Below are 15,389 nucleotides of genomic sequence, written 5' to 3'. Positions count from 1 at the left end.
TTGACCCGCACAACCGTACTGGTGTTTGTTTTCATTTATTTTTATATAAATATTTTGTTTTCAATTATAAATTGGTATATATTATAATATATATGAGGTGTGTCTATCACTTTTTAAAATACAATAATTTTATCGTATTTTTTTATTAAATGAGTTGTTTCCATATCATGTTTTTTTTTGCTTAGAAAGAATTGATAGTTATTTAGTTTATATAATGTAGCAATATTGTGTTATAGACATATTATTTAGTTTCTATAATTTAGAAAATGAGTTATTTAGACATATATGTAATATAACTTTCTAGTAATATGTTCATTTAAAAAAAAAATTATACATAAGTCAATGATTTCTATTTTAATATATAAGATAAATGAATATATAGTAAATAAGTGGGTTTGGTTGTTTCTGCGCCCCTTTTCTCGAGCAAAGCATCTCGCTTATGTTATAGTATATCATATAATATTCCTATATTATTGTCTAACAGAAGATTAAAGATTGGGTTGTGGCCAAAATCGGGGCATGTGATGTGTTGAAAAAGCTGTGGTCTACGGTTTATTGCTACTATAATTATTCCTAACTAGTTTAATCCATTGATGGAATGTTTCATATAATGCTTTTATAAAGCTTATGATCCAACATAATGAAGATATCGTGGTATATTTCAACGAAGTGCCTTTTACTTTTTGAGGAAGGATCGATGTTTGGTAGGGGACACGACACGATATACAGTAACAACAAACACCCCTCAAACAAGTTTCACTAAAAACTTCAAAGGTTGATACTAGATATTTACATTGTTTCTAATTAAAGGTTGATTGGTTCGTCTGATCATTGACATAAACAAAGATCATGCTGAACACATTTGTTACAGTGAGCACATATATGCATATGACGACTTAAAACTTATCGACAAGAATCGAGAGTTAAACCAAGAAGCGATAGCTTGGTGGTAAAAAGAAGGTTTGAGTTAAAATGTAAATCCGTCAACTTTAAGTTTGAATCCTGCTAAAATTAATTTACTACTGTTTGGTCAGACGAAGATGGAGGCATATCTTATCCACTATTAGAAAATTCGGGAACCAGAATAATCGATGGTATTGTTTTTTTGGAAAACTAGATTTTGGTCTAAGATATTTTCAAGAAAAATTTACAATTTTTTTTTTATAAAAATTGATAGATATAGGCTTGTATCATATCTATAGGCTATAGTTAAACCTAATGGATTTCTTCTTTGTTTGCCGAACCAAATGAACTTTTTTTTTTGTAATTGAACCTAATGAGCTTTTTATAAGAAAAAAAAAAGAATCGGCTGGTTTGATGACCTTTTTGAGATTTCACTTTACAATAGGCACGACTTTATTAGTTGTTAAAGGTACTTAAAACTCAGCAAAAAGATTCGACTATATACAATGCGTATAGTTATAGATACTAGGATTGGGCAAAATATCTGTAAATTTTGATTCGATTCGTTATCCGTTTCGATTCGAACCAAAAATTCAGATAAATATAACTCTTTAAAGCAAAACAAATACTAATGTGCAATATCCGTAAGAAACAAAGCAAATCACAAATACTAATATTTTTAGGAACGAATATCCGATTCGATATGTTATATGCATATATATATATATATATATTTATACATATATTTAAAGAATTATACTCATTTTGTTTCTTAAAATGTATCACTTTGATATTTTTTACGGAGATTAAGAAACTTGTATAATAGACTAATATATCTCTTTGATTAATTAAATGAAAATGTTTTAAATTAAAATCTATTGATTATTTAAAAGAGTAAAAAATAGATTTAGTGTACAAAATTACATTGAAATTGTAGAATAACGTTTTAAACAAAATAAAATAAAATTGTAAAGTAACAATTATTATGAAACAAAGAGAGCATATATTATATTTTATATAAGTTTTACAGTATTTTTATTTACTAAATTTATTATATTAGTTATTAGAGTTTTAAAAAGTATATAAATATTTATTTTTGTAGTAAATATTATTATTTTATATTATTTTGGATTTTTTATTTATTTTCTAGTTTTTACTTATTTTCTACGGATGAAATCGGTTATCCGGTCAAAAATCTAAAATTTTCTGGATATTCCGGATTTCAAATATCTGGATGGTTACAAATCAAATCAGACTTGATAATTGGTTAATCGGAACTTGATAATTGGTTATTCGAACGATAGGATTGGATCACGAATACCTTCAAAAACCGGATATCTGATTCGTGCCCACTCCTTTCTATACCCCCTATTTAGAGAGTGATAATTACGACATTCCATAAATAAATCTGATTATAATGGAGTGAGTACGTGAATTATTTATATAAGTTGATCAACCAACTCATAGAACATGTTTGGGAATTATTATTGTTTGCCTTTATATGGGTATTGTAGGGGCCAACATTAATCACTTTTCCTTTGATACAATTATAATTAATTAGTTTGTCTTGATGCCATTGTCACCTTTAAATCACACTCTTTAATATATCTCATTTTAAAGAAATTCAATCTAATATTTTTTTCAGTATGCAGAGAAAGATATCTTATTGGACACCTTCCGCGATATTGGGACCGACGACTCTGATTTATTTTTCTAACCATAGTTATGTACTTCAAATTAAAATTAAAATGCGAGAGAATCAATGATCAATATTTAACATGGTAATGTGCTAATTCTACTTACTTACTTAATAATAATCAAAAGTACTTTTTAGAAACAGTTTTAAAGACTAAAACTAGATTTTGAAAGCGCGGGTTTTTACGTTATAATCAAAATTAGATATGAATTAATATTTTATGTTTGTTATATATTTATATGTTATAAAGTTGTATTATATCGAATAATTTTTTTAAAAAAATTATTTAATTTATGAATTAGTTTATTTGAGATTTTATAAGTACACTTTTTATTATAACTCTCTCTTAGGTATGAAATACACGAATCGAAATTGATACGAAATAGATGTTCGAGTCTGGGATCAGGAAAAAATACCTCTTGGATTCTTTTGGACCTATGGGTCTCTCTTTGAGTACGGATACCCAAAGTACTCAAAATTTTTTTTTTGTATATTAGGCATATTTAGGTATTTCAGATATGTTTTCAGTATATGAGTATTTTTTTATTAGTTCATGGCCCGTGCTTTTGGTTCTAGTTTCAGGTTTTGAATAAATTTTTTATTTTTTTAAATATATTTTTAATATTCGAATAAAAATTAGGATTTTTGGTTCCTCGAGTAAGAATTCAGGTAAATTTTGGGTTTTGGGTATTTTTTGTGTTTCAGATTTTACGGGGGAGTTTTGAGTCTTTTTAGTCCTACATACCTGAATCGGATCCATACCTATTATGTACTCAAATTACAGTAGTTTATATGTATTTGAATTATATTTTCAAATTGATTTGAATCCAAAAGGAACCGATCCAAACCTGAACTAATTTTTTTTCAAATATTTAGTTGCATCCAAATATCAAGGATCCGAATAAATTGAACCCGAAAAGAATTGATTTATACCTGACTCGAAGACCCGAATGTCCAAACCCATCTTTCATTATATTAAGATATTTTTAGGGTTTTTAATAAATTTTAAACTTATCTTAAATCAAAAATTATTATCACAAAATAGTTTTATAAAAAAAATTAACATAATATATAATTGTGTTTTGACAAAAGGTTTACTAAAGTCTTTTTTATCTAATTTGATTTTTTTAAATATTTTGAATTATATAAATAAAGAAATAGTATCACGACTGCTATTTTTATGTATGGTTATTTATATAAGGTCAAAATATATATATCGCATATCATTAACTTGTTTAGATTTTTTCCATACGTATGAATTGAATAATAATACATTCAAATATTGAGATGTGTATAAAGATATGTTAAATACTAAAATGTCGGAGGATATAATGGCATGTGAGGCACTATTATGTTATAAACAAAATCTTAGTTTGAGATAGATATAAACCAATTAAGTGGGGCTTATTAATTAAGGTAATATAATGGCTAACAAAATTGAAAGAGTCCAACAACTTTGTTTAAGTAGATTTTTTTAGAATGTTTCCCTTTTAATAGTATAGATGAAACCAGCTACTACTTTTTCTCTGTTTGAAATCTTGTTTGCTCAATATGATAAAATTTACAATTGCCGTTCAGTTTTGTCTTCTTCGTTTTTTGGCGTCGGATATATAGACATTTCGACTAATGATGATCAAAGATAATACCAAACTTGGAGTTTTCGTCGCCGTTATCATGCAACAATGAAATGCTATAGTGTGAGAGGCATCAAGACTTTTTTTGTAAACCAGGAAAATTTTGGGCCATAGACTTTAATCTCTTTCTGGGTACTAATATCTACCGTAGACATAGCGAGAAGCATTTTCTTCACAGGAGCTCAAAATAGAAGCACAACATGACCAACCCATGCGCTTAAGTAGGGCTGTTCAATATGGTAAAACCGAACCGTACCGAACCGAACCGAACCGAAATAGACAATATGGTTTGGTTTTGGTATATACCATATAAACCGAATGGATATAATTTTATAAAAACCGTAGGATTTGGATATGGTTTGGTATATAACCGATTAAACCGAATAAACCGAACAAAACCGATTAAAAGTAGAAACATGTAAATATGTATCTATTTTATAACAATACATGAAAATCTATTTGTTACATAAGTTAAATTTGTGTTAATAACTATTACCATAATTTTATAGTAATAAAAAATCTTAATTTGTAAAACACTTAAACTATAACTAAATAACAATACATCGCAATTCAGACATCTTATTTTCTAAGTCTTTTTTTTATCTTTTTGATTTATTTTAGTCTTCAATAAATTAATATGAAGATTATAAATTTGATGGATAATAATTAATGGAAAAATTTCAATTGAAAAAGTATGACTTTAATGAACACTAAATATGGAAGAGTGGAAAAACTTTTCTTTCATGTTTCTGTTTTGTTTCATATTTTTATTTTCAAAATTTATTTTAGTTAAAGATTTGATTATTTTATTTGATGGTAGAAACATTTTTATTCTTTTGTTCATTTATTTGAACATGTAATATATTTTTAATAAATGGCTGTGTTGACAATATGACTAAAATTCATATAATATGATCTCAAACAAAATAATTATGTTTTTTGGTATAAAACCGAATAAACCGAAAACCGACGGTATACAAACCGAACCGAACCGAAGTAAATATGGATTTAGAATGGTAGTTATATTTTACTAACCGAAATACCGAAAACCGAAAAAAACCGAACCGAAACCGAATCGATATCCGGATTGAACACCCCTACGCTTAAGTAACCATAAACCTACACACGGATGGTAATTCACTAATTTGTAAGACTTGATCAAATGCAAATTAAATACAAATCAGCAGTGGCTTGATCATGTAAGTCCCATATTTTAAAACGAGTTTACTATTTTCGGAAGGATGCAAAACATGTTGATTGTTCTTGAAGATCACCAATTCACCATAAGTTTATTTTTCTCGTTTTATCTTCATTCGCACATAATAAAAGTCATATCTCATCGGATCACAGTTCAGAGTATTGAAAATCCACTTTTAATTAGATCACCCCCCCCCCCCCCCCCCCCCCCCCCCCCCCCCCCCCCAAAATGATTATAGGAAATGATGATACCCAAATAAATTAAAGGTATAACGATACACTGCACAAGAAAGATAGAATGCCTTTAGAACATGCATTCCCTTTAACCTGTTATTGTCGCAACTGTTTTTGTCACGACCCCTTTACACTAAAACTTCCTCATATTTTCCTCATTGCTGTAAAGTTAACACACACCCAAATCTTTTTTTCTCGAAAACCTTTATGAGCCAAAATGAAAGATTACATATATGTTCTTTCCGCCGATGTATTAGTTACATGAATAAATATGATAAGTAGCTAAAAGACGTTAGTAAGAACAAGGTTGACCAATATGCCAATGACTAAGAACAAAATTCTATTATAGCTAAATTATATCCTCTTGATATTCAAGCTCCATTGTTATCGAGCACCTTTTTGTACTCGTTATCAAATCATCAATAAAACATCTATTTTTCCATAGTTGATCATAGTTGTCTTTTTTTTTTTTTTTTATAAATCTCATTTCTGAATGAATTTTAGGATTCATCATGTTCTTCACACACACCCAAATGACTATACACACAATTCATACGCTACTATGGACTTCGATTGTGATAAGCCAGGCAATGGAAACATGGCATACATCGGTTCTAAGCAGAGCTTGTTCTGTCTGTTCATCTAAAAGTCCATATCTGTTCATCTTACAAGAAGAGCTTCACATTCTAAATCTAAGATACGTTGTGTTAGATTCAAAAAATTATTAATGGGCCTTAAGGGATTAGCCCATAACTTATTTTGGGCCTATTTGATTGTCTTCTCAAAATATTCCTTACAGTGAATCTCCAACTCAGGTTTTGCCCTAAAACCTCTCTGTCTTTCGATTTTGCCTCTCAAAATCAAAACTTTGTTCTTAGCACCGAGCCGCCATTGAAGGACCTCCATCCAAACCTCGTCTTGGTCCTCTGCTTCAAAGGGTACAACAAAGTTCCAATTTTTATTTTATTTTTTGCTTTTAGCAAAAAAAAAAAAAGGTTCTAACTTTTTCTCCTCTTTACACTCTCAGCTCGTAGAAAAATGTCTGCAAAGTGGCGAGCTCTCCAGCATCGCCACCGCTACACATACAGTGCCATCGTGTTCCCAACCTCCTTCACCACTTCTTTAAGCCAATCTAGTTTATCCCACTGCTGTCCCAAGTTCTACTCCGACATCGAAGAGTTGGTCTCTCTGAACTCAACCTACGCGCAAGTTAACCACGCCAAGAGAGTCGTTGCCTCGTTCGGCGAAGTACTCTCAAAGACCCACGAGAACGAAGAGGCAGCTTTTGTGCGTGAAGCCATCAGGCTTTACCTTGAGGTTCTCTTCGTGGAGAACTCACAGCCTCTTCACAGGACTCTCGTCTCAGCTCTGGCTAAAACACGTAAGTTCCATTCGGTGATTAGTTCGTGTTTTAGAGAGCTTTGTGATGAGTACGGCGGTTTGGAAGACGGTGGGAAACGTTTCTGTGTGTCTAGAGTTGCTTTGTCAGTGATGGGAATGCCTAAGTTAGGATACTTGGTTGATATAATTGAGGATTGTGCCGTTTTGGTGGGTCGTGATGTTGTCTCCGGGTTGAACGGTATTGTGTTAGAGACTGAAGCTTGTGCTAGGCCTCCTCCTACTGTTATGGAGCAGTGCCAAGAGGCTTTGTCTTGTTCTTATTACTTGTTTCAGCGGTTTCCTTTGAAGTTTAAGGGCATGGTTGGGGAGGATGCGAGTTTTATGGAGAAGGTTTTCGCTGTTCAGATGAGTATTTTGAAGTCGGCGGCTTTTTCTAGAGACTGTTGTGTGGCTGCTGGTGTGAGTTTCTGTGCTGCTCTACAGGTTTGTCTTGAGGAGGAGGAGGTTGGGTTGTTTATAGCTCAAGGTATGTTTTGCTGGAGCGGTGTCGTTGAGTTTAATGATATTGTTGGTAAGATTCCATTTGGTGGAGACATTTGTTCTGAGATCAGAAGCCTTTCTTCTTTGAGTCTGGGTTTAAAAAAGCGTGCTAAGGCGTCGCTAAGGCGTGAGGCGACCTTGGTTGGGAGGGTCACCGCCTCGAGGAGATGAAGCGAGGCGAATTCGAGTAAGCGTTGCTTCAACCTCGCCTCAAGCCGCCTTTCACGCCTCACGCCTCATCACGCTTCATCGCTTATGCAACTAAAGGTAAGATTCCTATCACAAGTTATTAACATATAATATTCACTTTCTTTTTATGGTTTCAAAACTTCAATTCACTTCAAACTATTTCGTGTCTTTACATTTTTGAATAGATATTTTCAAGCGTGAATCTTATCCAAGTCTATATTCTTTTTTTTCTGGTTCTATAAATCTTTTGTTTCTAAATCTATGAAGCCTTAGGTTTATGTTTAGTTTCTTTTAAGGATTTGTTGGTTTGATTCTCTTTTTTTGAAGACTTTATTGGATCAATTCTCTGTTTTATGCTCTGTTTATGAATACTTATTAATTTTTAATTTTAATGATTTAGGATAATGACAAAGAATGGAAGAACCTGAATGATTCTATGACTAACCACTAATCCTACGTGTATTTTTTCAGGCTACGCCTTAAGTTGGTGAGGCGGTCTGAAGCGACGCTATAGCTTTGAGGCGAGCTTGACCTTCCTCACCGCCTCAAGGCTTGAAGCGCTTTTTTAAACCCAGCTTTGAGTAGACTCTGCTTGATCAGAGGCATTCTTACAGCGGTTTCTAGAGGTGTTCTTGTTTCCTCTGTTGATTGTGATCACCAAACTATTCTGTACGATGGAATATTGCCTGAGCTTTGTGATTTATGCGAGAACCCTGTTGACAGCCATTTAAACTTCCACGCACTAACTGTGATGCAGATCTGCTTGCAACAGATCAAGATGTCTACGTTAAACGATCTGGCGGAAGATTATGATCCAATGCCGGACAGCAAGGTCTCCCGGGTGCTCAAAATCATATGGAACAACTTGGAGGATCCTCTGAGCCAGACGGTCAAGCAAGTCCATCTCATGTTTGACCTCTTGCTAGACATTCAAACCACCGTTCACCAGACGTATGATAAAGTGGAAGTGAGGGAGTCTCTGCTGAAGATTGTCAATTATCTTCTTCGCTTGGGGACACGGTGTAAGGGGAGGTACATTCCGTTAGCGTCCTTGACGAGGCGGTTAGGTGCGAAGACTTTGCTGGATATGAGTCCTAACCTATTGTTTGAGATGGCAAATGCGTATGTTGATGATGATGTCTGCTGTGCTGTCACATCGTTTATAAAATGTTTCCTTGAGATGTTGCGTGATGAATGCTGGGGGAGTGAAGGTGTGGAACGGGGATACGCGGTTTATCGACAGCGTTGTTTGCCTCCTTTTCTTTACGGTCTTGCTTCTGGAATGTCGAAACTCAGGTCTAATTTAAATACTTATGCAGTACAAGTTTTGCTAGAGCTGGATGTGGATTGTATATTTCCTTTGCTTGGTTTGATATCAATTGGGCCGAGCGAGGAAGAGACCAAGCTAGTCTACACTGAGTTGAGTAGCATTAGTATGGAACTGACAGTTGAGCAGAAAGTGGCTGTTTTAGTGTCGCTGCTCAAAGTTTGTCGTACGCTTGCATTCCTTGAAGGAGACATTGAACAAAAAGGAAGCGCTGATGCATTTGCATTTGTCAAAATCAAGGGTATCGAGTTGAAAGTTCCCGTTGAGTGGCTAAAAATGGCATTGACCCATGTTGATGAGTCCGTTCGTGTGGATGCTGCAGAGACACTCTTCTTAAACCCCAAGACCGCTAGTCTTCCGTCCCCCTTCGAGCTATACCTCATCAAGGAGGCTGTTCCCTTGAACATGAGGTCATCTTCTACAGGTTTTCAAATGAAATGGACCAGTTTGTTCAGGAAGTTTTTTTCTCGAGTTCGTACGTCGCTGGAGAAGCAGTATAAGCTAGGAAGCTGGCAGCCACGTCTAGCCAACGGAAACAATGAAAAATGTTTAAAAGGTGATGAGGATGCAGTCTTACGAGCAGAGAGTCTGTTCAAGTTTATGAGGTGGCTAAGTTCGTTTTTGTCTTTGTCTTGCTACCCTTCTGCTCCATACAGGAGGAAAATAATGGCGACGGAACTTATACAAATCATGATGGAAGTCTGGCCTATCGTGCCTTCTAAGGACTCCACTTCGCATCTTTACCCATACTGTGATATTGTCACTTCGCATGATTCAACGTTACTGTTGGTGGGATCGATTGTTGATAGTTGGGACCGGCTCAGGGAAAACGCTTTCCGTATATTGCTTCATTTCCCAACTCCGTTTACCGGCGTTTCAAGTGAAGACATGGTTCAGACCATTATCCCCTGGGCCAAACATCTAGTCTGCAGTCCACGTGTAAGAGAGAGCGATGCAGGTTCTTTGACTCTAAGGCTTATCTTTAGAAAGTACGTATTGGACCTTGGATGGATAGTCAAGGTTTCCAGCGATGTTGTTTGTTGTCAAAGAGAGCGTGAAGGCACGAATGGGTTTCATCAGAACTCCAAGCCCAAGTATCCTGTGATTGAGTATATCAAATCACTGATTCATTGGCTTGATACTTGTGTGAAGGAGGGAGAGCGTGATCTCTCCGAAGCGTGCAGAAACAGTTTTGTTCATGGGGTGTTACTGGCTTTGCGCTATACTTTCGAGGAATTGGATTGGAACTCTAACGCAGTGTTATCTAGCGTGTCAGAGATGAGAGAGGAACTTGAAAAGCTTCTTAAATTGGTGACGCGGATAACTACATTAGCACTATGGGTGGTTTCTGCAGATGCCTTGTGCTTGGATGAGGATATGGATGACATAGTGGATGACGATAGTTTCTTGTCAGATGTTCAAGATGATGCTGCTACTACTGTTCTCTCAAAGGAACAAAAGGATACACATCCAAAACCTGTGCAAGAAACAATACAATCAGAACAGGTGGTTATGGTTGGTTGTTGGCTCGCCATGAAGGAGGTACTGTTCTGTCATCTTCTCACAATTATCTTTACTTTAACATCACATTTTTTATATTTCTTAAACTGTTTTCTTTCTTCAGGTGAGTCTTCTTTTAGGAACCATCATAAGAAAAATTCCATTACCTACCAGCAGCCTTGCACCTTTAGAAAATGGTGATCTGGCTTCTGCAGTCCCTGATGATTCCGTTGTAGGAAATTCTGAATCACTGCTTGACCTGAAGCAGCTTGAAAAGATTGGAGATCACTTCTTAGAAGTTCTTCTAAAAATGAAGCACAATGGTGCCATAGATAAGACAAGAGCTGGGTTTTCAGCTTTGTGCCACCGTTTACTATGTTCTAACGACCCAAGGTATGATTTTAAGCTTCTTGTGGGTCTATGTAGTTTGTTTTTATATGTTCTGATATATTGTGGTTGTGTTTTTCTTTTCATAGACTTTGTAGGTTGACAGAGTCCTGGATGGAGCAACTTATGGAAAGAACTATGGCCAAAGGACAAACAGTAGACGATCTGTTACGAAGAAGTGCAGGCATTCCCGCTGCATTCATCGCTCTGTTTCTCTCAGAACCAGAAGGTTCACCAAAGAAGCTTCTCCCACAGGCGCTTAGGTGGCTGATAGGTCTTGCAGAGAAGCCTCTCATGGATCCCGCGGAAGAGAAAGGTTCTAAACATATGGATGAAGAGGTCAATCCTTCTAATATGCATCCAAGTGAAAAACTCTCAAAGGTCCGTGATGAAGGTGTTGTTCCAACGGTTCATGCGTTCAATGTTCTCAAAGCTGCTTTCAACGACACAAACTTGGGCACTGATACTTCGGGATTTTCTGCGGAGGCTATGACTGTTGCAATAAGATCCTTCTCTTCGCCATATTGGGAAGTCAGAAACAGCGCCACACTTGCATACACTGCTTTGCTCCGCAGGATGGTTGGTTTCCTTAATGTTCAAAAACGTGGATCTGCTCGGCGTGGCTTGACTGGCCTTGAATTCTTTCACAGGTATGTCTATTAGATCCTCCCCAGTGTGAAATAAAGATCTTTGTAGTTAGTTAATATTGTGGTGGTTTCCTTGAAGGTACCCCTTGTTGCACCCTTTCATATATGGTGAACTAAAGGCAGCGACTGATATGCTCGACACATCTGGTCAATCAGATTCAAACCTCGCAAATCATGTCCATCCGAGTTTATGGCCCATCCTCATTCTCTTATCCAGGCTTAAGCCTTCACCCATCGCAAGTGAATCTGGAGATGACCTGGACCCATTCGTTTTCATGCCCTTTATTATGAAATGCTCTACTCAAAGCAATCTCCGTGTTCGTGTTTTGGCATCCCGTGCTTTAGTAGGTCTCGTTTCCAATGAGAAGCTGCAAAGCGTTCTTCTCAGCGTTGCCTCAACATTGCCTTCTAATGAAGTCCAAGGCGGGCCTTTCAATTATCTTCACGGAGTTTTGTTGCAACTTGGTAATCTCCTAGATACAAACTGTAGAGACCTTACTGATAACTCCAAGAAGGATCAGATTATTGAACAACTGGTCAATGTCCTTGCAAAATGCACATGGATGGCTTCTCCGTTGCTGTGCCCTTGCCCTATCATCAGTACATCGTTCTTGAGAGTGCTTGATCATATGCGAGCTATTGGATGGAAAAATCTAAGAGACGTTTACAAGTTGCATTTGGATTTATCTACAAGTTGCTTGGATGCAGACGCTTCTTATGGTTTCTCCTATTATGACCCTACAGTCGCTGAGCTTAGGGAACAGGCAGCTGTATCTTACTTCGGCTGCGTGTTTCAGCCATCTGATGAAGCAGCTGAAGTGTTCCAAATCACTCAGAGACCAAATTTGCTATTGCAGAAAGTTCCTGAAGCGTTAGATTTTCCTGACCTTAAGGGTAGGCTCCTCCGTTGTTTATCTGATCAGTCATATGAAGTTCGTTTAGCAACACTGAAGTGGTTTCTGCAGTTTCTGAAAGCAGAAGATTCCAGTTTCTCAGAGACGAGCAGTATCTGGCATTGGGCGAGTAACGGACTCCAGGTGATGTTATTGGATCTCTTGGAGAAGGAGAAGAATCATAGATGTGAGAATTACATTCTGAGGATTCTTTGCCAATGGAATCTTCTTATGTTCAAAAAAGAATCCAATGAAGGCATTTATGTTGGTTCGTTGAGTTATGATTCGGTGATTCATCTTTGGGGTAGACTGACTTCTTTATATGAGAGGACAAGACATGTTAAGACTCGAGGTACACTCATGTCTTGCCTAGCGATTTGTGTGAAGCATCTCACTAGTTTGTTCTTTGACAAAAAGGAAGAGGAGCCAAGATGGAGCTGTGTAATTGACTGTGTCTCCTACTTTGTTAACTTGATCAAAGAGAAAAGCTCATCATCCGAGCAAGTGAATGTTCGCCAAGCATCTGCAGAGGCTATTATAGCATCTGGTATATTAGAACAAGCGAAGCTCATTGGTCCTCTTGTCTCAAATCACCAAACACCCTCACTAAGCAAGTTTCAAAACGCTTGTGATGTATACGCGTATCAGATTCTGGAGATGTGGTTCACATGCATCAAACTACTGGAGGACGAAGATGATATCATCAGGTCAAAACTCGCCACGGATGTCCAGAAGTGTTTCTTCTCCACTGCCATGGAAGTTCCTACACAAGTTGAGAAAGTCTTGGAACTGAGCTTCGACCATTTATCTTTTGTCTTTGGTCATTGGAACGAGTATTTCTTGTATCTCTCGAGATGGGTCTTCAGCACTGCAGATTACACTGCACCACTGAAGGGAGGTATTGATCTAGTGAGACGGGTTTTCGACAAGGAAATCGATAATCACCACGAAGAAAAGCTCCTCATCTTGCAGTTTTGCTGCCACCATCTGCAGAAGCTAGCGAACAGTGACTTGCCCCATGGGCAGCTACTGGAATGGAGGAGTAAATTTCACAATAAGCTGCTTTGTTTTGCTAAAGACCATGTGGGGAAACAAAGAGAGAGCTGGGTAGGGGGTGTAGGGAACCACAAGGATGTGTTTTTGCCACTCTATGGTAACCTCTTAGGTCTCTACGTCTTCTCCAACTGTATTCTCAGATTCTCAACTGATGGCAATGACAAGAAAGCTATGTTTGCTGATATGGTTGAGCTCGGGGAAGCCTTGAAACCGTTTCTGAGGAACCCTCTGGTGTCTAACATGTTCAGAGTAGTTGTCGGATTACATGAGAAGTCGGTGGATGATTCTTTGGTGGATATGTCTAGTGTTCTTGTTGGAGAGGTTTGGGAAGGTTTTGATCCGTATTTTCTTCTCAGATAGATGATAATGGTATGTTTTGGTGTCTCTCTCTCACGCTTTCTGCTTTGTTGTAACAATAGTTTTGGAAACTTTGAAAATATACTTTTTGCTATCTACGAGGTTACGCCACAATGATTCTACAACATATTATATGCCCTTGGACTATACTAGTTCAACAATGTGACTTTTACAGAATGTTAAGGGTTTATGACCTTGTCGTGTAAAATATAAGAGACTTTGCATTACAAGCTTGTCATGTAAAGGTACCTTTCTTTTTTTATGTATGACTTGTGACGGTGGTGAGACTACTTGCTGAAAAGACAGTACACGTTGTGGCACATGCATATGCCAGGGCTGGTTCAATACTTTCTTTGACTTCATTGCTGATTGTAGCAATTGACAAGATCAGAGATGCAACTGTAGCAGTACAGGAAAATGATGATGATGTTCTGTGTCCAAAACAACCATCTGTCTTCGAGAATTTATATTTTCAAGTTTAATAAATCATAGTTTGGAAACAAAAGCTTGATAGGCTAACATGCGTTGAGTCAAAAGTGTAGTCACCATCCACTAGTATGTATCCAAACGGTGAATTAATGTGTAAGCAAAAACTATATGATTTACATTTTCATCTCCTCCCACTTTAACAATGTTTCCAACCTAGCCGCACTTTATTGTGTGTTATTTTATCTTTGTTTTTAATGTATATGTTATCTCTAGTTTAGAATTATTCAAGTCTCTATCATATGAGTCTCAAACATTATTCATCAGGCCATTCATCCTCTTAGTCTTAGGTGCAAGACAATCTACTCCCGTGGATGGATTTTCGATGGTTATAATGCATAATGAAGTCATAAAATCTGCATGAATAAGGCGGTTTAAACGGCATAAACTATTTAAGAAGAATTTTTGAACATTAATACTTCATAATAACTACTATTTATAAGTTTGTTCTATTCACTCTTTTTTTGTTTCTATGTACTCAAAATTAATAAGAAGAATAACAATTTTCTGAGTCGTGTAAAAGCATCTGTTGGCATAACGAATTAAAGATTGTCCGAGTTTTAAAAAAATCGTTATAAAAAAATATAAATTAGAATTTAAAACTTTAAATTTTCATTATATTTCTAAATTTATATCCTATCATTTAAAAAGAAAAAAAATATTTAAATAAAATTATTAACTTTAAAATTATATTGTTACTTTTTATATATACCCTTTAACTTTTTTTGAATGGCACTACACTAACAATCAAATTGGCAGATAAGGGTATATACTTGACGTGCCAACGGCTAGTCTTCTTGATACCATTAAGACTTGACCAGATGGCCGGAATAACTGAGAAGATGACTTCAATTAATGGGTCCCAGTTTATAAAATAAGGCCCGTTATTTGATCACCAGGCCCAAACATTCAATAGCCTTAACTCGGTAGTTTAACAACTTGATAACCAAACCTAACAACCGGTTAAGTGCGGTTCTCGATTCGTTTTGGTTAAAAGGAAAA

The 15,389-nt window shown here is 36.0% G+C and overlaps 1 protein-coding gene across 2 annotated transcripts; it reads left to right on the top strand.

Moving 5' to 3' along the window:
* The first annotated feature begins 6,449 nt into the window (after nt 1-6,449).
* On the top strand, nt 6,450-14,111 carry LOC125575940 (thyroid adenoma-associated protein homolog). Of its 2 annotated transcripts, none has more exons than XM_048735333.1 (6): nt 6,450-6,602; nt 6,692-7,627; nt 8,310-10,603; nt 10,686-10,954; nt 11,038-11,598; nt 11,675-14,111. In XM_048735333.1, exons 2-6 carry the CDS (start codon nt 6,703-6,705, stop codon nt 13,902-13,904), a joined length of 6,279 nt encoding a protein of 2,092 aa, XP_048591290.1. In that variant the 5' UTR covers nt 6,450-6,602; nt 6,692-6,702; the 3' UTR covers nt 13,905-14,111. The 2 variants fall into 2 exon arrangements, with proteins under 2 accessions (XP_048591290.1, XP_048591291.1); XM_048735334.1 differs by having other exon boundaries at nt 6,692-7,635; nt 8,318-10,603.
* Nucleotides 14,112-15,389: the final 1,278 nt, after the last annotated feature.

This window comes from Brassica napus, chromosome A6 (genome assembly GCF_020379485.1).
Source record: "Brassica napus cultivar Da-Ae chromosome A6, Da-Ae, whole genome shotgun sequence".
Lineage (NCBI taxonomy): Eukaryota > Viridiplantae > Streptophyta > Magnoliopsida > Brassicales > Brassicaceae > Brassica > Brassica napus.
Note: the sequence above shows the minus strand (reverse complement) of the source record. Positions and strands in the feature narration are given on the sequence as shown.

Coding starts and splice junctions, on each gene's coding strand:
- LOC125575940 (XM_048735333.1), top strand. CDS start 6,703: ATGTCTGCAAAGTGGCGAGCTCTCCAGCATCGCCACCGCTACACATAC. Junction 10,955..11,037: donor CTATGTTCTAACGACCCAAG/GTATGATTTTAA, acceptor TTCTTTTCATAG/ACTTTGTAGGTTGACAGAGT. Junction 11,599..11,674: donor GGCCTTGAATTCTTTCACAG/GTATGTCTATTA, acceptor GTTTCCTTGAAG/GTACCCCTTGTTGCACCCTT.